Source organism: Herpailurus yagouaroundi, unplaced genomic scaffold (genome assembly GCF_014898765.1).
Source record: "Herpailurus yagouaroundi ecotype Mexico unplaced genomic scaffold, PumYag 166, whole genome shotgun sequence".
In the NCBI taxonomy this organism is placed as follows: Eukaryota; Metazoa; Chordata; class Mammalia; order Carnivora; family Felidae; genus Herpailurus; species Herpailurus yagouaroundi.
In genome coordinates this window covers 34,981,760-35,003,960 of record NW_024412407.1, presented here as the reverse complement: position 1 = coordinate 35,003,960, position 22,201 = coordinate 34,981,760, and the positions used below count along the sequence as shown (strand labels likewise).

The window sequence follows — 22,201 nt, the reverse complement described above, 5'->3', positions numbered from 1 at the left end:
TCTGGCTGTCAGTGCAGAGCCTGATGCAAGGGTTCATCTCACGAACATGAGATCGTGACCTGAGCTGAAATCAAGAGTCAGACGCTTAACCAACTGAGCCACCCAGGCATCCCTGGACCTCTATATTTTGTCACATTAATATGGCCCTATTTTTTTCAGACCAAGGTCTTCTGGCCCCATTAGTAAGAGGTGCCAATTTGTTTTTGCATTGCTAAGGAAGGGAATCTTTCAGTTGCACAAAGGAAGAAAGAGACACATAATCAAGGTAGGGTGGCCAGCAAGATTGTAATTTTGCTTGAGAGTGTGGTCTTCTGATGATGGGTCCCAGATGGATGGAATGGGCTAGGAAGCAGGGGAGGAAGGATGAGCCCATACTCTGTTGATAGTGTGACTCAGGACTCCCCAGCAACCCATCAGGGCTCCATTGGGATGATCTTCTGAGTTTTCACTGCACATGTTTCCTATGGACTTTGTATTTCTGCATCTTCCTGGGAGCTTGGTTTAGGCAGTGGGATGAAACACTCTTGTACAGGATCAACAGTCTGGAAAAGAAGAAGAAATCCATTGTCAACTTTCTGAGCCAACACAAGGGATGATACTCTCCAGAGCTACGTTTGAAATACCATTTCAGCTTCATTCAGTCCTTTGTTGATAAAGAAAAAAAATATTGAGGCTACCCACATCAGAACTTTGTTTTACCATCTTCCTTCTTAGCCAGTAACAAGAATCTTTTTGCAAGATTCTTGAAGAGCTGATCACTGGACATCGAAGTAATCCAAGAAATTCTTGGAGAAGGTATAATAAAGATCTCATCATGTAAATGCCCTCCAAAGGGTTAATGACGGCAAACGATCTATCTGTATCCTGGGCTGTGTGCCATTCCAGGAAAAGGCAAAGTCTCAGATAACAGACCAGAAGGATTAGGATTAGTTAGAGTTGCCGTGTACGGTCCATCAAACAAACAATCTGAGCATGACTTTCACCCTCAGATTTCAGTTACAGGGATCAAAATACAAGAACCGTGTCCCAGTGTGGTATTTTTGGCTGCCTGCATCTGTGTGCCCTCAAGCCATCGTGGCACAAACGCAAGTTGCCTCCCCTTCTGCTCAGTAGCGCTCCCTCTGCTTTTGTCTGAAAGAATTAAAATCGGTTACACCCATCTGCTGATGGTGGTGACGGACCTAACCCAGTTCTTGGGGGCAGCCTGAGCTGCGGGAGCTAGACGGTGACTCAGAGAGGCAGCCAGCGGGGCTCAGGGGATCATCTAGACAACTGATAGATACTAAAAGCAGATGTGACCTCATTCATATTCACAAGTCCCTGTTGTCCCCAAGGCAAAAAGCAGCGAGCTTGCTCCTCTTCACCCTCGCAGGAACCCTTCAAGCTGCCTTTTCTTTCCAGCGACATTCACCTATATTGGAGTACATCGTTAATGGAGGGGCCATGGGGATTTGGAGGGGCTCGGGCAGAGACAAAGGCATTATATCTGGATGACTCAAGCTGCACAGACTTGGAGGGACGAGCCTGCCCTGCCTGTCCTCTCTCAGGTCAGTAAAGACATTGGAAATGAAGCCTGACAGCTCTCCTGTGGAAGGTGGGCTTGCTATATCCCTCCTTGGTGATTGTAGACGAGCACATTTACCTGCAGCTGAATGGGGGTACCATATGAAGTTAATGCTACATCCTCCTCAGCTCCATCACTGTCTCGGGCTGAAAGCCAAAGGAGGGAAGGGCTGGGTTAGTGTCAGAGATTCACGTGGAAATAGCACATGAGGACTATGAGGAGACTCAAGGGCTTGCAAAGAGGTTCTTGGCCTTTTAGAAAGGAATTCTCATTCGAGGCTGATTTTTTTTTCTTTTTCCCGTGAATCTATGATTTAAAAAAAGAGGGCTTGAAAGCTCATGAGGAAGGTTGACTATGGATGGCGTATGTGTGTTCAGGACATAGAATAATCCCATGCGCGGTTATGTGTTTAATGTCGGTCCCCTCAACAAGACTTTTGAGCTGTATCTGTCTCCGAGGTCAGGCCCTTGCGCATTACGTATCTGTTGTTTGATGGTCACAGAGATGGCCATGCCCCAGTGTTCACACTTAGGGGCTCTCTCGCTAGCTGTGTGACCTGGGGCCAAGTTTCTTAACCTTTGGTTGCCTTTGTTTCCTGATGCGAATAAAAGGGAGATCATGATGATCATAATAGCAAATGTCCTTCATAGGATTGTCTTGAGGATTAAGTCGTTCAATATGTGTACGACCCTTGGAGTAGGGCATGATCATCGAAAACACCATATTACTGTACTCTGCATATTATTACCCACGGTGGTGCTGGTGGTGTGGTCATACGTGATGATCTGACATTGTCTTCCCACTGTCATTTTTTTCTAGAGGGTTGGACCCTGTGAAATATGAAATGCTATTCTTTCCTTCATGACAGAATGAACTGAATTCTCGGTTTAACTGTGTTCCTTGAGGTATAACGAGACTCCTTCACACTCAGCTCCTTAGGGACCGACATCCACCCAACATTCTCATCAGACTAGACTAGACACCAGAGAAGCTTCATGCTCCAGAATTCTCCAGGACTGGCTGCTGTTCATGGATTTACCAAAGGAAAACACCAAAGTGTTTTCCTCTTTCTGTTCATCCTGCAGCCACTTCATGCTGTGAAATCTGAGTTGAGTAAGGAAGACCTTATGTTTATACAGGGAGGAGGCAGAGACATTATAGCCATCATTTAGGCAAGGAGCCTGAGCTTCTAGACGTTGAGGAGCTTGGTTTGGTCTCAAAGTTGGCAGGAAGCAGAGCTGAGCCTCAAGCCAGGGCATCTAGATTCTGTGTTCTTTCTGCTGCCCCATGCTGCACAATTATCTCACGCTCTCTGGATCTTTAGGAATGTCACACCTGTGCCTTATCCGTCCTCAGACCAGACAAATCCTGCCCAGACTCACTGTAGTCTTCCCTACTTTATACCACGACTCTCTCTGTAACCTGTAGCTCTTGAAGGTGATAAAACAGCAGTTCTGAGAGTTGTTCCTGAGAAAGAGCAAACAAAAACTACACCACTTGGGACCACTGAAATTGGGTTTCTCCTAGGAAGGGGGGTGCCTTGAAGAAAAACATGCTGAGAATTGTCAAAAAGGGCCGTGCAGGGGCGTCTGGGTGGCTCAGTCAGTTGAGCGTCCGACTTCAGCCCGGGTCACGATCTCACAGTCTGTGAGTTCGAGCCCCGCGTCGGGCTCTGTGCTGACAGCTCAGAGCCTGGAGCCTGCCTCAGATTCTGTGTCTCCCTCTCTCTCTGCCCCTTCCCCGCTCATGCTCTGTCTCTCTCTGTCTCAAAAATAAATAAAAACATTAAAAAAAAAATTAAAAAAAAAAAAAGGGCCGTCCAGCAAAAGCTCGTATTTACTATAAGGCAAACAGCCCAATGAATGGGCTTAAGTTTGCGGGAACATTCTCTTGATTCACATCATTTTACAGTCATTGAACCACTTTTACACTGCATAGACTCATTGTTTTTATCTTAAAGCCTTCAAAAAGAATCATGCTAGGTTTGTACACCTTCAAACAATGAACAGAAAAAAATGCCCACAATAATGTGATATTTTAAAATATACATGGGTCTTGGGGTGCCTGGTTGGCTCAGCTGGTTAGGCGTCTGACTCTGGATTTTGGCTCAGGTCATAATTTCACAGTTTGGTTTGTGAGATGGAGTCCTGAGTCAGGCTCTGCGCTGACAGTGTGGAGCCTGCTTGGGATTCTCTGTCTCCCTCTCTCTGCCTCTCCCCTGCTCATGCTCGTGTGCATGTGTGCGCCCTCTCTCTCTCTCAAAGTAAATAAATGTTTAAAAAAGAAAAAAAAATATATATATATATACATGGGCCTTGCTTATAGCAAACTTGATATAACAATATCTTAAGTAAACTAGGGCAGATGAAGTAAGCAATATTTAGAATAGAAGATTTCCCTTCACAAAAAAATTTTAATGGCTGATATTCTATATTTAAGATCTCCACAAATTATATTGCATTTAAAATTCTCGGTTAAAAGGGGGCGCCTGGGTGGCTCAGTTGGTTAAGTGTCTGACTTCAGCTCAGGTCATGATCTCGTGGTTTGTGAGTTCAAGCTCCGCATCGAGCTCTGTGCTGACAGCTCGGCCTGGAGCCTGCTTGGGATTTTGTGTCTCCCCCTCTCTCTGCCCCTCCCATGCTCATGCTCTGTCTCCCTCTGTCTCTCAATAATGAATAAACGTTAAAAAAAAAAATCTCAGTTAAAAGGACAACTGGTTTAAAAAATATAATCAATATACAGCTTTCTAGGAATGCATTTATAATAGAGGGCAAAGAATATTTATAACCATTTGTTTGGTGTCCTGTGGGAACATGCCTGAGTGCATTTTTATTCTCCACCCGGATGTTTTTAGATCTCGGAATTAAGTTCATAAGCCACGTCAGAGACATAAAGCCTAATCTTCTTTTGAAAGAATCCCAGGGAAATAGAGTCCTTAATCCCCTTTGCTGATCTATTTCAGTGTTTACTAACTCTTATTTTCACAGTCAATCTAAATCCTTTGTGCTTTGGTTTGAGTTCACTTCTACAGATTGTCTTTAGTTGGAGACAGAAAACAGGACAACAGCCTCTTGGAGAGAGGTCTTCATACTTGTGAAATTCCCTGCTACTCTCCTCTTGTCTTTCTCTTCTTTCAGGTGAATAATTCTCATCTCACAACCCAGTGGTCAATCAAATAATTATGTGACTGGAGTCACAGCTACAGGCAGTATTTAAAAAAAAAAAAAAATTTTTTTTTCAACGTTTATTTTTGGGACAGAGAGAGACAGAGCATGAACGGGGGAGGGGCAGAGAGAGAGGGAGACACAGAATTGGAAACAGGCTCCAGGCTCTGAGCCATCAGCCCAGAGCCCGACGCGGGGCTCGAACTCACGGACCGCGAGATCGTGACCTGCCTGAAGTCGGACGCTTAACCGACTGCACCACCCAGGCGCCCCTACAGGCAGTATTAATCAGAAGAGTCTCATGACAAACGCATGCCTCATGGGCTCACACAAAATGTCATGTTTCGGTATACAGAATTTAGAGAGAGAACTGGCATGGTCTGTGAGGAAGGCACCTTAAGAACTACTGTCTATTCCATTGTATTAACCTTTCCACATGGGTCTGATGTTATAACCCTTTAACTGTCTTTGTGGTTTTCCCTCAGCCTCCCCAAGTCCCCCACACTTCTCATTGGTGGATCCCAGGACTGGAATGGGTATTCTTGTTGGCGACTGGCTGACTGACGCCTGATTGTTCTTGCTGACCACACGTCTATTTAGCACTGTGTTTCTTGAGCCAAGGAAAACAAAGGCAGTGGTAAGCTGCTTGCCTATTGCTAGCTTGTGACCTATAATACGTACGTAGGGTTTCTCAAGTTCTTGTTATCGTACTCTTCTAGTCTGGCTCTTATCTATTTTGTGTCTACTGGTATGTTTTCCTGAGCTTGGTGGAATCCTCTATTTTGTACTGAGTTTTAATTATTCTTCTAAGTTTTGATATTTGTAATTTTTCCCAGGTGACCTAGATTCTGATTCTGTTGTCCCAGTTTAAGTTTCTGGTTATTCTGACCAATGTGGAGAGCAATCTGTATGTCCTTTACTACACTACTGATTTATTATTATTATTATTTTTTAACACAACATCAAACTGGGGGCACCTGAGTGGCTCAGTTGGTTGAGTGTCTGATTCTTGATTTCGACTCAGGTCATGATCCCGGGGTCGTGGGATCAAGCCCTGTGTTGGGCTCTGAGCTGAGCGTAGAGCCTGCTTAAGACTCTCTCTCTCTCTCTCTCTCTCTCTCCCTCTTTCCCTTTGCCCCTCTCTCCCACTCATGCTCTCTCTCTGTCTACAATAAAAACAAACAAAACACCAAACTGCTTTGACAGTGACTGTCACTGGCAGGCATTTCCTGCTCAGAAATGGATTTTCTAACCATGCTCGAGTAACAAGGATAGTACCAAGCCCTTGGTCTTTCACCAAACCCTCCTTAGAACACTTAAAACACTTGTGTTTTGGGGTATGGACTCTTGATCATTACAAGTCCCAGTATGTATGGGGTATTATACAATTCTAAGAACCCCTCTCTCTCTCTCGGCTTTTGTTTCTTGGAAATATACAACGACAATAAAACAACACAAGAAATTTTATCTAATCTTCTGGTGAGAACTACAAAACGTAGTTTCAGGGATTGACTCTGCAATTCTGCCATAAACCTTAGTGATCTGATGACGCACCATCAACAAGCAAGGAAAAACTGTTAAAGGAAGGATGTATAGCATCAATTTCCGACTCTCGGTCAACTGAACTGAAAAGAATGAATGGCTGCATCTCTCTGAACAGGATTTAATTTGAATGTGTAATTAGCCATAGATGACAGCTCAAAAAAGTGTATGCACTTAAAGGGAAGGCTTCTATTAATTTTTTTGAGCCTGGTGAACATTATGTGTGATATACATTTAAAATAACATCATTTTGCACATTAGAAATAAATTGTGAGGAATCAGATGCCTATTAAGACACAAAAATTGATGTAAAACTATGATATTGGGTTATGAATAATAGGCCAGATGTTTCAGAAGGGAATGAATGGGGTTTGACATATTTCTAGACAACCAAAATTAGCCACTATCTCCCAGGTTGTTAGGGTCCAAGCATTTTTGTTGTCATGGTTAATCTATTTTATTCATTAACCAAGTATAGACAGGTGGCTTGGTCTTACATAAAGATAAAAACAAAATCTGACCAGAAATTTTTTGAAAATGTCACATAAGCAAGTTGCTTTATTTCTGTTAATGATTACGTATCTGAGCCTTTATTAAAATTCTGATTCGATGGCTCTTCCGGTCACTTTTTGCAAACTTTGAAGGCTTTCAAGCAGTGAATGGTTTGAAAAGTAGAGATTTAGAAGTTATTGGGCTTTGTGACGTTAATGAAGTGATGAGTCCTATGAATCAGTTTATTATGATGTTTGGGCAAATTAGCTTCAAGACTTAAATTTTTAAAAATGTCAATCACATGTTACCTGGATTGACTTTTGCATCTGATGGCCCAAACGTCTGGACTTAGCATCATATGCCATGCAACTGCATGGTCCAAGCCTAATTTGGTGCTAGTTAACTCACTTTATAGTGGGTGCCTTTCTTTACCCGGCGTGAGCACTCAGTCACACCCTCTTTATTTAGGGCCTTTGATTCATTTCTGTCTTGGCCTCTCCCCCATAAATCTCTGTATTTTGGAAGAACTGATTTTTCGTAAAAGTCTAACCTTGATTCCAGGTATCTTTACCTCCTTTTTGGGAATAGTAAGTCACCCATCTAAATTGTTCCCTCTTGGTTCATCCTATTTCTCAATTTCTCTCCTGTTTTTCCCACAGGAAAGCCTCCCTACTCCCTGAACCCCCTGGGAAAGTACCTCGTGAGAGTTCCTGGTTCTCCACTCTGAAGCTGCATTGGTAGGCTGGGGCTGGGCAGGCATTGCCTGGTAAAGGGCAAGTCTGCTTGCTCGATCTGTAGAGAATGCAGAGCTCGGGTATGATGTACAGCAGCAGGAAGACCCATGCATTGGTGACCAGGGCAATACAGATGACAGGGTCATCCCACTGGGGCTGCCGCTGGAACTGTGGGTTGCCTCTCAGGAGCATGGAGATCCACACCACCCAGATAATGATGGAGATGAGCACAGTGACGAAGATGAGCCTTCCATGTTGCTTCCAGTTCTCACATGGGCCACAGAAAGTGGCTTTGGAGACGAAGAATGTGAGGGCCATCAGGAAGAGGACATAGACCAGGAGCACAACAAAGTCCACGTTGAGCTGACAGGGTGTCATATGCATGAACATCATACCCCTGGTCATCATGAGAGTCACATACTCAGTGGCAATGATTATCTGCAGCAAGCTGACACCAATAGCAATGCACAGAATTGTTGTCCAAGAGAAGGAGACTCTGCCCCGGACCAGCTTCACCAGGTTGGAGGCATGAGCCAAGAGGCATGAGAAACAGAGAGCAAAGAGAACCCCAAAGAGAAAGTAGCGTACAGGGGCAGTTTGCTGATTGAACTGAGTGATGAAGGCAAACGTGAGGCTAAAGAGTCCCAACACACCCAGGAGGAAGAGGAACTGAGTGGGAAGGACATTCCACTGGCTGCAGTCTTGAACCCTTCGCATGAGGAAGAGAAACGCCAAGAGTAGGATAATCGTAACTACTATGCCAATTATTGCCAGGGACTCTAGAACAGTGCTCCATGGCCCCTCGTTGTCACAGAGGAAATAATAGTCCTCAGTGGACTTGACGCAGTCCTCATACATGGTGACTTGTAGGCGGACCTCACGAGAATGGACTTCTGTTTCCCTGCGGAAGAAAGATGAGACAAATTTCTGACTACATCCGCCCATAAGAGCGCCCATCGGGTAGTCCTATTTGGGCACTATAAGGTCTCTCATTCCCAAAAGAAGACACCTGGACATACTGGATACAACGTCCCCAAACTATCAAACCCTGAAATCTCGCCTGGCTCCATTCTGCTGGGAAAAGCAGAACAATGTCTACTTCCCGATGCTTCATCCATTTTCACGTCAGTTTCCACCAAGCCTTTTTGAAACCCGAGGCAGGATCATTTTCACAAAATAGGGTATGTGACAAAGGTTGCATGGTTGATGAGATTCCAGTTAGGTCGGACTCCAGAATGAGCACTGTCAACGTTAATGGATCATCGGATCATTCGAGACACTGATGCACTGCTTGAGGGAGACAGGCAGATCATTCTTCCTAGTAATTCTAATGGCCGTTCCTTCTTTTAACGTAAGGCAATCCAACAGAACATGTTATTGCTAAATACCTACTATTTGTTCATCAAAGACTTATGCAAAATGGTCCCTGCTTCAACTACCTTTTGGGACCACTGAGCACCAACATCTATGTCGTCACTGAGGCTGCCCAGGAAAAAAAAATTCCACACATTCTTTAGGAAAAAAGTACTTGGCAATTGGATACTTCTAGCTCTATTCCCCTTCAGTTATTCCCAAGCCAGATGGCTGGAGCAATCCTGGTTTATAGCTAAGGACATGGCCCCTTCGTTCCCACTTACCTTCTCTGTGTCCACGCTGGAAGCTGAGGTGGTAGTGGCTGCGAGGTTGTAACTGCCAATGAGTAAGAAGGAGACAATCGCAGCTTCTTTAATCTCTCCCCAAATGGGCGGAAGGCCCTCACTCAGGTTCCTGCAGTGCCTATAAAAAGAACCGGAAGGACACACCTATTCCAGTTTCACGGCAACTTTTCTCCAGAGCTTTCTTTGGTGAGAACAATTCTTTTCTTTTTTTTTTTTTTTTTTTAACGTTTATTTGTTTTTGAGACAGAGAGAGACAGAGCATGAACGGGGGAGGGTCAGAGAGAGGGAGACACAGAATCTGAAACAGGCTCCAGGCTCTGAGAGCCCGACGAGGGGCTCGAACTCACGGACCGCGAGATCATGACCTGAGCCGAAGTCCGCCGCTCAACTGACTGAGCCACCCAGGCGCCCCGAGAACAATTATTTTCTATGCTATTGCTAACTTGAGGCACCTTGGCCTTAGGGGGTCCTGAAGGTGACTTTAGGAAAAGACGGCTTCCTCCCCATATACTCCACTGTGTTTAGGAAGCCGCAAGAGGCCTTCAGTTGGCCTTACATGAGGACACTTCACTCTCCGTTTGACCTCCTCCTTAAAGAGCCATCTGGATTCTTCCCCACATCTTGATTTTGGTTGTGAGATCCAAAATAGTATCCATTTAATGAATAAGAGTTTTACTGGGCCTTAAGGAAGGGTTATGTGCATTAAAAGGGCCAGCGGTTGGCAAAATTGTGAATTAGGGGAAATTTGTCTTCTCTACGACTCTTCCCTATCCAGTGGAAGTCTTTCCTCAGGCTTTGGCTGTCCAACAAGTGTGGGCCCCTACCTTGACCAGCTCTTCCTGGTAATGCCAAAGGCTTTGGTACAATATCCTTTGGTACAATGTCCTTCGTCTCCTCATTCCTATCAGAAGACACCTGTTCTGGGTTTCATTCCATCAAGGCATCCCAAGGCCAAAGATGGAACTCACAGTTGAATTTACCAACCAATATTGGTGTAACAAATCCCTTTTCTCCTGTGACAGTGTATAATGGAACACATTAGTAGTGTCCAGCCTATACTGACCGCACCTCTACACCCCCCCAGTTTACTCCTGGGTTCTTTCACTGGGTATTTGCATTTTGATAGAGGACTTCCGAAGACCCCAAGTCAGTACTTGTTAGTTTGGTTTCCAGTCACTCTGCGATCTGGCCCTATCTTTCTCATCCAACTGTATTTCTTTCAGGTCTCCTGGCCCTATGGTTTATCCAGGTTGGTTTTCCCACTGTGCATAAAGAAACAAACTCCGGTCTGATTGCCTTCTCTTAGATGTTGTCCATGACCTGAATTGCCTTTTGCTTTATTTCCGCTGATCCTGTTCCCTAACCAAATACTTTCCCTACCTCTAAGATTTATCTCTTATTTTCTCTGTGAGCTTCCCTGACTCCCTTAATCCCTGGAGCCCTCACCACTCACCTCCTACCATGAACTCCAAGGCATGCTGGGGTTGGGTCTGTGCTCTTCACAATTAGTGGAAACCATACTTTCTGTCCATTTTATTTGCATCAATCGATTTTCAATAAATAAAATAATCAATGAATTCAAAATAGTAATAAATAATAAATGTATTAATTTATTTTCTTTGTATTGGCCTCACCCCCTTGATTAGAGTTATAGCTGCTTGGTGGGGGGTCAGTCTCCACATTTTATGCCCCCATAGCACCTGGCCATCCTAGGTGATGGGTGGATTGTTCAGCTGGGAGAGTCTAATGATAGAATTCCTGACCTTGTGAAGGCAGGTCTTAGCAGTGTGGTTTTCCAGCAGAAGCTTTTTTTTTTTTTTTTAATTTTTTAATTTTTTTTTTCAACGTTTATTTATTTTTGGGACAGAGAGAGACAGAGCATGAACGGGGGAGGGGCAGAGAGAGAGGGAGACACAGAATCGGAAACAGGCTCCAGGCTCTGAGCCATCAGCCCAGAGCCCGACGCGGGGCTTGAACTCACGGACCGCGAGATCGTGACCTGGCTGAAGTCGGACGCTTAACCGACTGCGCCACCCAGGCACCCCTCCAGCAGAAGCTTTTTAATGGAAACTACCAGCAAACAAGTCAGGACCTTAACAAACCCCAGACAAATTCATTCTGAAGTGGTGCTCTATCTTTAGAGACTCTTCAGCTTTAAAGAGCCATCCCCCCCCACCCCCTCCAGCCTTTGAGAGAAGAATATTCCAGGGAGGAGAGTCCTCTCCTTTACTTGCTTTAGGCATAATTGTGGTTTGTCAGAAACTGTAAAAGCTAATCTAAAGTTTACTTTAAGGGTAAAGAGATTTTTCCAGATGATGAAATGGGACATCCATGAGAACTCACTCAGAGAGCCTCGTGAGTAGTTACATTGCTGTCTGTAGAACAGCAGAGGATTCCCCATTTAATTCTTCCAAGAGAACTGTTCTGGTGACCCTTCCCTTTCCCCCCCACCCCCTCCCAGCTAGTTACTCATGGCCACTCCTCACTGTGGTGATGTTTCCATTTCCAGCATGCTTGTCTTCTAAGATTCTTCCTGAGCTCCTGATGGCTTGAGGCAGGTGAATTAATGGGTTAATGACCACAAAGCCCTTTGAGCATCTTAGATAAAAGAGCTTGTCTCAGGTACTAATTATTGCCATTCTAAAATCTGGGGTCATGGAATTAACCCATCTGCTGCCAGGCCTTAAGGAAATGAGGGCCTTCTTTGCCTACACACGTCCACATTACTCACATCTCCTTTCTTTTGGCTTTTATGCAGCAACGACATCTCACCAAACAGTTCAAATGTGGCTTTGATGAATCAGACTATGTTGATTATAACAAGTCCAATAAAAATGAAGACAAAACAGTCAAGAGGCCAAACGCCTTTTGCCAAACACCGATTTGTGTTGTCTCTTTCTTCCAGAAACAGACCTGGAGGGAATGTTAGAGGTCACCTAGTCTCACCCTCTCATTAATAATTAATAAGTAGGAAGCCAATAGTATAACATGAGAAATTGCATAGCAAGGAGGCAGAGGCCCAGAGAGACGAAGGGAGGTACCAAAGGTATGGAATGTTAGAGGGGATGGCCAGGGCCATCTGATTGCTGGCACATTCCTGCTGCCGTATTGGTTGTCTCCCTGACACTTCCCACCTCAGGAGGACAGGCCTCGGAAGAGAGGAGCACTCAGACATGACACATGGGTCATGACCGGAAAGAAAGAAAGATAAAAAAATAGATTACGAGAGTACGTCAGATGCTCGGCATCCTGCAGCACACCCCGCAGCCACGCGAGGACTGGCCGTGTGGTGCGGGGTGCTGGCCAGGACTGGGTTACCTGCTCATTTTGCTCACTGGCATCTCCAGGACCAGCTTCATGGTGATGCCACCAGGGCAGTTGCTCAGGGACTCCCATTCAGAAGGATCCCATGCTTCAAATTTAGCGCCTTGTGGTCACCATCTTGAAATTGTTAATTTTGTCTTTGTGTGATGAACGTGAAGTCAGATGAGACAATGGAGCAGGCACTGAGAGCCTGGAGCCTGGGGTCAGGCGTGATCCTGCCTCCCATTGTCTCTCTGCTTCCCTGAGACAGGTTCTTTGTCGCCTACTCCCTACCACCACTTGGCGCCCTGGGTCACTTGGCTTCCCCATTTCTGTTCCTGCCCCGTGACTGCTGGCACACTCCATCGGGGGTCACCTCTCCCCTTGCATTGAGGTGGTGGGCTCTTGGAGAGGGGGGACTGACTTACCCATGGCCAGGTAGGGTGCCACATTTTCATTTTGCACTGGGCCCTGCAAATTACGTAGCAGGCTTTGGGCATCTCATTAAACTTTCCCATATATGGTCAATTTAATGCATATAATATCGGGATGTTACGACTGTACAGTAGTATATTAATAGGATGTGCAGTTAGTTGCGAGGAACCTACAATGTTTTATCTGGGTCAGCAAAGTGTCAAGACTCAACTGAGTCTCATTTATGAATGAGCAGGGTAGTTTTTGGAAAGGAAATTATCCGACTTTTTTTTTTTTTTTCCCAGTTTGCAACTACTGTAACATTTTAATTGAACTAGTATACATTGCTTTCATATTGGGTTGTTTTATCCTCATTAGAAGAAAAGAGATGATGTGCAAAATATAGAGGTGTGTCAAGTTTAACTGCTGGATCTGGAAGCGTAAACACAACAACATTGAGAAAAATGTCGACTAAGCACTATAAAAAGGAAAAAGTAGAGGAAGGACCTTAAATATGAAAATCACCTAAACGTGATTTAATTAAACACGCAAAGCTTAGCAAAAACCACAGACTTGACACATAATTTTTAATGAAATTTACAGTCTGCTGACTTACCGGGGTTCAGCTTCCAATTTTTGGACTATGGTGGTGCCAAAGAGTAGAAACTGAGCTTCAAATTTGAATTTGATCTTTTTCCGGGCTATGTGCTGAGCAATCCTCTCTCCTGATGTTGGGTGGTGGCAGCCGACAGCTCCCGGTCAGCCACAAGATCATGAGGCTAAACACCTCCATACACTTAAAATCACTCTGCCCCCATACAAGCATTCTGTTTTTCAGCATAGTATTCAATAAATTCTATGAAATAGCCAACACTTTATTATAAAACAGGCTTTGTATTAGATGATTTTGCCCAACTTTATGCGAATGGAAATTTCTGAGCACATGAGAAGGTTTTTTTTTAAATGTTTGTTTAGTTTTGAGAGGGAGACACACAGAATGTGAGCAGGGAAGGGGCGGCGGGGCGGGGCGAGGTGCGGACACAGGATCCGAAGCAGGCTCCAGGCTCCGAGCTGATGCGGGGCTCGAACCCACAAACCGTGAGATCATGACCTGAGCTGAAGTTGGACGCTTAACTGACTGAGCCACCCAGGTGCCCCTGAGCACATTTAAGGCAAACTAAGCTAAGATATGATGCTTGGTAGGTTAGGTGTATTGAATGCATTTTAAACGTACTCTATGTTCAACATAAGATGGATTTATCAGGATGTAACCCCGTTGTAAATCGAGGAAGATCTGTATACCATAATATCTCATCAAATCTGTCTTATTGCAGAGCATAGAGAAGCTATGTTTTAGCATAATTATAGTCTGCTATAAATTTTGTGATTTAACTCGATAACATCACTGATGTAAGTTGCCAACACTTTTGGTTATATCAGATACGAGTGACAAGACAATTTTTATGGAAGATTTTTTAAGTTGTTTACATTTAATTTTACTTAAAACTAGATTAAATATAATCTCTGAGTTGGAACAATATGTTGTTGATTCAATGTTTATTTAAGCTGGAAACATTGCAAAGAAATTACAAGCTTGGACAACAAATATGAGCAGAAACAATATCAGAGTTATTAAAAACTGATTAACAATCATGGTTTATTCATCATGAATCTTTGGCACCTAAATTTCTTGAACCTCATGGATTCACTGAAACCAAGTGAGATGCCAGTGAGCAAAGCTTGTAGAAATATTTTGTTCAGATGTTGGAGCTGACCACATCTACTTACTATACATGGCAGAATTTCTGGTCGCCATAAGATACAACATTAAGCAAAGCATGATACATAAACTCAGAAATAAGATTTAGATTTCTTGAACTGGGAAAATATCTCATTTGGCAAGTCCTTTTGGACATGATACTCGGGTAGTAAAAGTGCATATTAGGCTGATTTGGGGGCATCCTTAATTAACAATTTTGGAAGAAAACTATAACATGTCAAACACATTCAAGGATTCCAAAAGACAGGGCAGTTTTAAAAGATGGCTGTCATTATTGGACATTCCTCCAGTCAAGAAACGGGGTCGAATTCCCCACCACTTGAGGGTAGATCTCACTTGGCTGACTCTTTTGTAACCAATAAAATATGGTGGAAGTGATGATGTGTGAATTCTGAGGCTGGGTCAAAATGAGACTTGTAGCTTCTGCTTTGGTCCCTTGGAATACTTGATCCCCAGATGATTTCTCCTGAGACACAGCTACACAGCTCTGATGCTCTGAGAATCCCAAGCCACTAAGAGACCACAGGTAGGTTCGCTGGTCAACAGCACCAGCTCAGTCTTCCAGCCATCCACACCACAGCACCAGACATGGGAATGGAAAAGCCATCTGGGAAATGGACCCTATTGTTCCAGGTGTTCCACTGACACTACACTGAACAGAACTTATGTACATGTCTATATGTAAGAATTGTTTGCATCGCTATGAGTTTTCTATAGCTTAATGTTTATTTCTACAGAGTTCTAAAAAAGCCAAGTCAGTACTGGGTGACGAGATCCACTTTGAAGGCAAAGGTGACATTGGCAATTACTACCGAGTGGATTTGCAGAATCAAGTCTGAGTTGGCAAGTTTAGAGAGATCAACGCTAAAAGAGCTGGGTTGGTCTTTTGTTTTTTTTTTTTCCCCGACTTGCCAATGTGCTACTCTCCTGTTTTTCATTTCCAGAGGTGAATACCTATGTACTTACCCACTGAGTGGTCAAATGACCAAAAAAATGAGCATCTGGAAGACGGCACGGTACTCAGCAAGATAGCAAATGTTGGCTTAGCTAATATTGGAAATAATGAATCCCTATGGAAAATTTGTGGACAATACCAGTGCCTGCCCACACGAGAAATATAACTTTCATAAACTGTTGGATCCTGAGAGAAGGCTCTGTATAACCCATTGACAAAGATGTCCCAGTGACAAATACGCTTTTTGTGTAGTAGAAGTGCATATAATATTTTTCAAGGTTGTAGTTGTCCTGGTCTGAAACACATGCCAATTTCACATCTAACCTCTAAATCTTTGTTCCTGTCATCAAGCTTTGAAGTGTGTTGAAACTTCATTCAGTGCTCCAAATGAAAACTGACATGTTTTACTTGGGTGGGTAAGTGGGGGTGTAGTCTAGTTAACGCCTCAGGCCCACATCCCCATACGATCAGAGCGACCAGCACTCCATTGAAACGATGTTCATTCCAGTCTTTAAATTTTCCTTAAAAATGTAATAATTCCAGCTGCTGTATGTTCCCGACATTATTGCAACACATAGAAGGGAACATTATAAAAAATCTTTTTTAATGTTTATTTTTGAGAGAGACAGAGATAGATTGCGAGTGGGTTATGGCAGGGAGAGAGGGAGGCACAGAATCGGAAGCAGGCTCCAGGCTCCAAGCTGTCAGCAGGGAGCCCAACGTGGGGCTCGAACTCACAAGCTGTGAGATCATGACCTGAGCCGAAGTCGGCCACTCGACCGACTGAGCCACCTAGGCACCCCTGGAAGGGAACATTATAAAATCAGCTTGAATGAAATAAAAGGAGAGTTACTGTTACACTTCATTTTTCTCTCAAAGTCCCAATCATTCCTTTGTAGAGGAAAATCTGAATCTTGCAGGGAAAACATTGAATAAAAGATACATTTGCTTTTCACTGAATCTGAGTCAATAACTCTGAATCAATAATTGAATTAACCTTCGTGAACAGAAAAGAGAATAAGTAATTTCATTGCATTCTGATACTGAAGAATGATTAAGAGGTATTATGTTTGTTATTTAGACTGAGATTTTAATAAATTTCCAGTTCTACATAGAGAGTATTACTATATTACCAATCACAACAACACATTTGGGTGAATTTTTAGGGTTTTCAACTTTTCCTGGATTAAAAAAGGCAAAGAACCAGGTTCAACAGTGTATTAGATGTATATCCTCAGGTGTACACTTTGTCCAGCAGCTGGAATTATTACATTTGTCCTCAGGTATTCCACTGGAATGAATTTACAAGCAGGTAAGCACATCTGTTCACTAAAGAAAAATCATGTCTAAATTTTTGTTTATTTTCAATTTTGGATTTTTATCTTCTATGTAAATACCAATAGAATCGTATGCAATGTTAACTCTGCTATGTTTTTATTTACCATTGGTAGTAATGGGAAATATCATTTCATATTTTCATATCATTTGTTTCATCAGTGTGTGGGGGTGTGCATGTGCTGTTACTGGGTTGAAATGTAAGACGTATTTCTGACTGTGGGCTGGGGTTAACAAAAAGTTTGAAAAATCCTAGTTTCATCAAATGGGCACTGGCCTGGAATCCGACTTGGGTTTGGATACCAGCTATGAACTAGCTCTCTGATCCTAGACAATTTTCTCGATTTCTCTGAACTTACATAAATGTTTCCTCTTTCCTGTGGGTATATTTACTTAAAGAAGAAAACATCAGTGATTTCTGTGATAATTTGGTGTGGGCTGGGTTAAAGAGTCTTGAAAGCAAAATGATGATATAAACTGTATGAAAGTTTAAATAAGACTGTTGAACCTAGGAATACTATTAATTTTAAAGGACTTTCGTAACTTAATTGTCAACATGCAAACTATGATGCTAAATTCAAATGTTAGGTCTACAAAGGAAGATAGTCCATTTATTTACTTCTAGAGCCTCTCTCTAGAAATGTATTATCGGCATTAATTCATTCATTTGCTCATTTGTTGTTCTTTTTTTAAAGTTTATTTATTTTATTTTTGAGAGAGAGAGAGGGAGAGAGAGAGAGAAAATCCCAAGCAGGCTCTGTGCTGTCAGTGCAGAGTTCCATGTGGGGCTTGAACCCAAGAACCGTGAGATCATGACCTGAGCTGAAACCAAGAGTCAGACACTTAACTGACTGAGACACCAGGTGCCCACTCATTCATTCTTCTAATAACTGTTCCTGAGCATCTGTTTTCGCTTGAGCTGTCACAGCTAATGAGACCTAGGGCCCATTGCTGTATTCAAGTTGCTTATAGACTGAGGTGGGTGGAGAGTGAGCAGATAATGGAAACATTAGGCATTCAGTAAATAATCTGTGGGTACACCCGATGGGGGAATCCGAGAAGACCTTTCAGAGGAAGACATGTGTAAGCCAAGCTAAGCTACGTGAAACGAGGAATCAGAGGGCTCCAGATGGAGGAAACAGCCTGTATGCACAGTGGCTGAGGCCAGGAATGACAAGTAGGTGAGTGGGGGGTGGGGCATGAACAGGTGAGAGAGGAGGAGGGGCCCAGAGCCTTGTATTTTAAAGGATATGCATGCTATTCTGAGGGTAATTTTATTTACGGCATTTAAGCTTTCTATTGCATTACACTTAATATGATTCATTTGTTCCCATACCCACACATGGCTATGGAACATCTGTAACTACTTCTTGTGTCAAATGCCGCAGACATAGAGATGAAGAAGACAGACATGTTTCTGGCCTCAATGAGCCTGTAGTTTGGTGGGAGAACAGGCAGTAAGACAGCAAATAAAATATATAAATATACATTATTTACTGGTTGTGGAAAGTACTATAAAAGAGCCTGTACTAGTGAAAAATGGGAGTGGGGAGTGCCTCTGTTAGGGTGGCTTAGGAGGGTCTCTCAGCGAAAGGGACACTGAAGCAGAGATGGGATGGGATGGGACGGGACAGGAAAGAGCCAGCCAGGACCACGCAGCCAGGACCATGCAGAAAGAGGAAGAGCAATCCAGGCAGAGAGGTAAGATGAGCAGGAGCACGAGGCTGCCAAAGAGTGGAGTGTTTGGGAAATTGAAAGAAGGCCACTGTGTCTGCAGCAAGGGATGAGAGTGGGACAGGAGGTGAGCATCAGACGGTGCAGGCGCTTGGGACCCAAGGAACGGAGTCCGGTGCAAAAGAAACCACTAAAGGGCGGTTAGCAGGTTAGTGATGCGATCCAGCTTGGGCATCAGACTGACCCGCTTGGGAACTGGGGGCAGGAGCGTGGATCGGAGAGGATCAGGACAGGAAGCAGGAGTCCACCTCCAGCCCAGACGGGCCGTGATGGTGGCTGAGTCGGTTTCCTGGGGCTGGTGGGGGAGGTAGGTGGGAGCCAGCGGGATTCGAGGGACCCTTCGGAAGAGGAATCTGACTTGCTGGTGGTTGAGAGACAGAGAATAAAGGAAGACTGGGCCCCTGGAGCCCCCAACCTGCTTCACCGGTCCCCCTTCCACATCTCAGTTTATAGCAACTCCATCTTTCTAGTTCCTCAAATCAAAACCTTGGCATCATCTTGACTTTTCTCTTTCTTTCACGCCCCATATGCAATTTAATGGGAAATCCTATTGGTTCTGCCTTGACAATACATACGGACTCTGATCGCTTCCCACCACTTCGGTGTCACCCGTTGGCCCAAGTCACCATCACCCCGTGTCTGCTTGGCTGAAGGAAGACGCCTAGCTGGCCATGTGCTTCTGCTCTTGTCCCCACCCCAAGCCCGACCCTGTGCCTCTTACAGTATGTAATCAGTACAGCAGCAGAGGGATTCTTTCAAAGGACGGCTTTAGGTATCTGCTTAAAATACTGCAATGGTCTTCTCCCTTTTGTGCAGAGGGAAAGCCAGCGCTTTAAAGTGGCCTCTGAGCGGCGCCTGGGTGGCTCAGTCAGTTGAGCGTCCGACTTCGGCTCAGGTCATGATCTCACGGCTCGTGAGTTCGAGCCCCGCGTCGGGCTCTGGGCCGACAGCTCGGAGCCTGGAACCTGCTTCGGATTCTGTGTCTCCCTCTCTCTGACCCTCCCCCGTTCATGCTCTGTTTCTGTTTCAAAAAAATAAATAAAGTTTAAAAAAAATTTAAAAAATAAAATAAAATAAATAAAGTGGCCTCTAAGGCCTGACAGGACCAGCCCTTTTCATTACCTCTCTGAACTCGCCTTCTGTGCTCTGGCCTTTGCTGTTGCAGCCCCATTGACCTGCCAGCTTGGCCTCAGTCACACAGGCTTACCTTGTCTTAGGGCTTCACATTGGCTATTTCCTCTGCCTAGAATGTGCTTCCCCCCCTCCACCCCCCCCATCCCTCCCGCCCCGCTCCCGACATCCACATGGCTAGCTCGCTCACTGCCTCAAGTCTTTGTTCTCTACGGGGCCTTTCCACACTAGTAAAAATTTCACACCATCCTCTAACACTGCCTATTTTCTTATCCAGCTCTACGTTCTAATTTTGCCATAGCATTTATAATTTTCTAAAATATAAGGTAGTAAATGATTTATTATGTCTATTGTTTACTACCTACGTACCCAACTCCACAGGGCAAGGATCTTTGTTTCGTTCACTGATGAATCTTTATTTTTTTTTAATGTTTATTTATTTTTGAGAGAGAGAGAGTGAGCAGGGAGGGGCAGAGAGAGAGGGAGACACAGAATCTGAAGCAGGCTCCAGGCTCTGAGCTGTCAGCAGAGAGCCCGATGCGGGGCTTGAACTCACGAATTGCGAGATCATGACCTGAGCCGAAGTCGGATGCTCAACCGACTGAGCCACGCTGGTGCCCCTTCACTGATGAATCTAATCGCCCACAACAGTGGGCATATAGCATACAGTGGGGGCTCCATAAATATTTGTGAAATGAATGAGCGATGAGAAGGAATCAGGAATGTGTTACGCCCAAGAGGAGAGCCTAACACCACAAGCTATAAACATAAGCTAAAGCATGGTTAATAGCGAGGACTCAGCAGCAGTCAGCAACATGTATGTGGTCCCCTGGACTGTCACTCTTGGCCAAGCTTGCCTGGAGGCACTGTGGGAATGGTGATCCAGGAGAGGGCCTCCACTCTTCCCTACCCACCCCTCCAGTCTCTGTAAGAGAAGTTGGGAGGAGACAAGAAACAATTGGCCGACTGGTCAAGTTAAAATAGGGGCTTTCCAAGGAGAATGGCCTTGTTGGCAAGAGGAACACTCTGGTATCAGACGATAGCCACACAGGAGAGGGAGAAGCTGCTTGAGGACCACCCACCAACTAAGGGTTTGTCTCTTACCAGGCATATTTCCAGGTTTTTGCCTCAAGTTAGTAGGGGGATGGTGTGCTACTTAGACAAGGAAGACTGAGACAGGAAAAGGTCTTGGTGGCTGGACCGAGAGTTCAGTTTCGGACACATCAAGTCCAAAGTACCTGTGAATTGTGTGTGTGAATATGTCAGGTAGTCTGTTGGATAAATGCAATCTGGAGCTTATAGATTTATTTTTGCTTTTTTGTCCTTTTCTTCATGTGCCAGGTTCCAAGCTTGGTACCAAGCTGGATGACAGGGAGACGGGACACCCCTTCACCCTCACTTTCCGGCTGTCTCTCAGCAGCTGCATAAATTGGGAAGCACATTCTTTCATTTATTCATCCCGCAATCAGACACTGAGCCTTTGCTAAGAACTGGTATTCTGCTGGGAGCTGAGAATACAAAAACAATAAGCCTACCTATCAGCATTCAAGAAATCACATCGAATTGGTGAGCTATGCTGACAAATGTGGAGATGGATGCACTCGAAGGTGTAACTTGAAGAATAAATGAATACACCCACCTCTCTTCCTACCGGAAAGAGACTCCAGAAAAGGGCAGGCCTTATCAATTACCTATTAACCCCCCACAAGTGGTTATTTCAAAGGTCTTATGTTTTCGCATCACTGAGAGGGGGTCTGTTCAGTGTAGGTCTTAGCAATGGACCCATTTCTTAGTTCCACATGCCTGCAGGCCACCTTTTGAAAGGAGATGGGATGCATACAAAAGTTAAGTCTGGGCTGGAATCGAACACTTGGGAGTCACTGGCACATGGATGGTCACAGAACCCAGGCACGTGATCTGTGACATCATGGATGGGCTCCCTTGGGAGGGTGTGCAGAGCAACTGATGTGGCAGAAAGAGGGTAGAGTATTACCCGACTCTACCCCCCCCCCCCCCGAGAAGCACAGCAACCTAAGGGCAGGGTGGGGAGTGAAGGCAGTACGGAGTAGTCTGGGGTAGGTGCGCCTCGAGAATGACAGATCACAGGTGTCAAAGGAGGAATGCAAGGGAGAAGGTGGTGTCTCTATCAAATGGTACAGAGGAGCCATTTACCCTGATAAAGACCAAAATGTGCCTGCTGGACTTTGTGAAGGAGGATCACTTTCAGAGAACGTAAATGTCTATCAACAGAGTGAACGAGAGGCAAGGAAATGAATACTCTGTGTGTAATTTGTTTTTATTTTAATTAATTAATTTTCATAGACAGAGAATGTGAATGGAGGAAAGACAGAGAGAGACACAGAATCCAAAGCAGGCTCCAGGCTCTGAGCCATCA

General features: G+C 44.4%; 1 protein-coding gene and 1 long non-coding RNA gene across 3 annotated transcripts; one reads left to right on the top strand and one right to left on the bottom strand.

Annotated features, from left to right (window-relative positions):
• Positions 1–266: 266 nt before the first annotated feature.
• On the bottom strand, positions 267–9,232 carry GPRC5D (G protein-coupled receptor class C group 5 member D). The gene is made up of 4 exons (XM_040488871.1): positions 9,134–9,232; positions 7,460–8,397; positions 1,643–1,710; positions 267–542 (listed from the first exon to the last, which is right to left on the bottom strand). Exons 2-4 carry the CDS (start codon positions 8,352–8,354, stop codon positions 462–464), a joined length of 1,044 nt encoding a protein of 347 aa, XP_040344805.1. The 5' UTR covers positions 8,355–8,397; positions 9,134–9,232; the 3' UTR covers positions 267–461.
• Positions 515–22,182, top strand: LOC121038904 (uncharacterized). 2 transcript variants are annotated; one of them, XR_005794561.1, is made up of 3 exons: positions 515–1,547; positions 7,422–9,340; positions 21,148–22,182. It is a non-coding gene; the product is annotated as an uncharacterized LOC121038904 (long non-coding RNA). The 2 variants fall into 2 exon arrangements; XR_005794560.1 differs by lacking the exon at positions 21,148–22,182 and adding an exon at positions 10,378–10,948.
• The last annotated feature ends 19 nt before the right edge of the window (positions 22,183–22,201 follow it).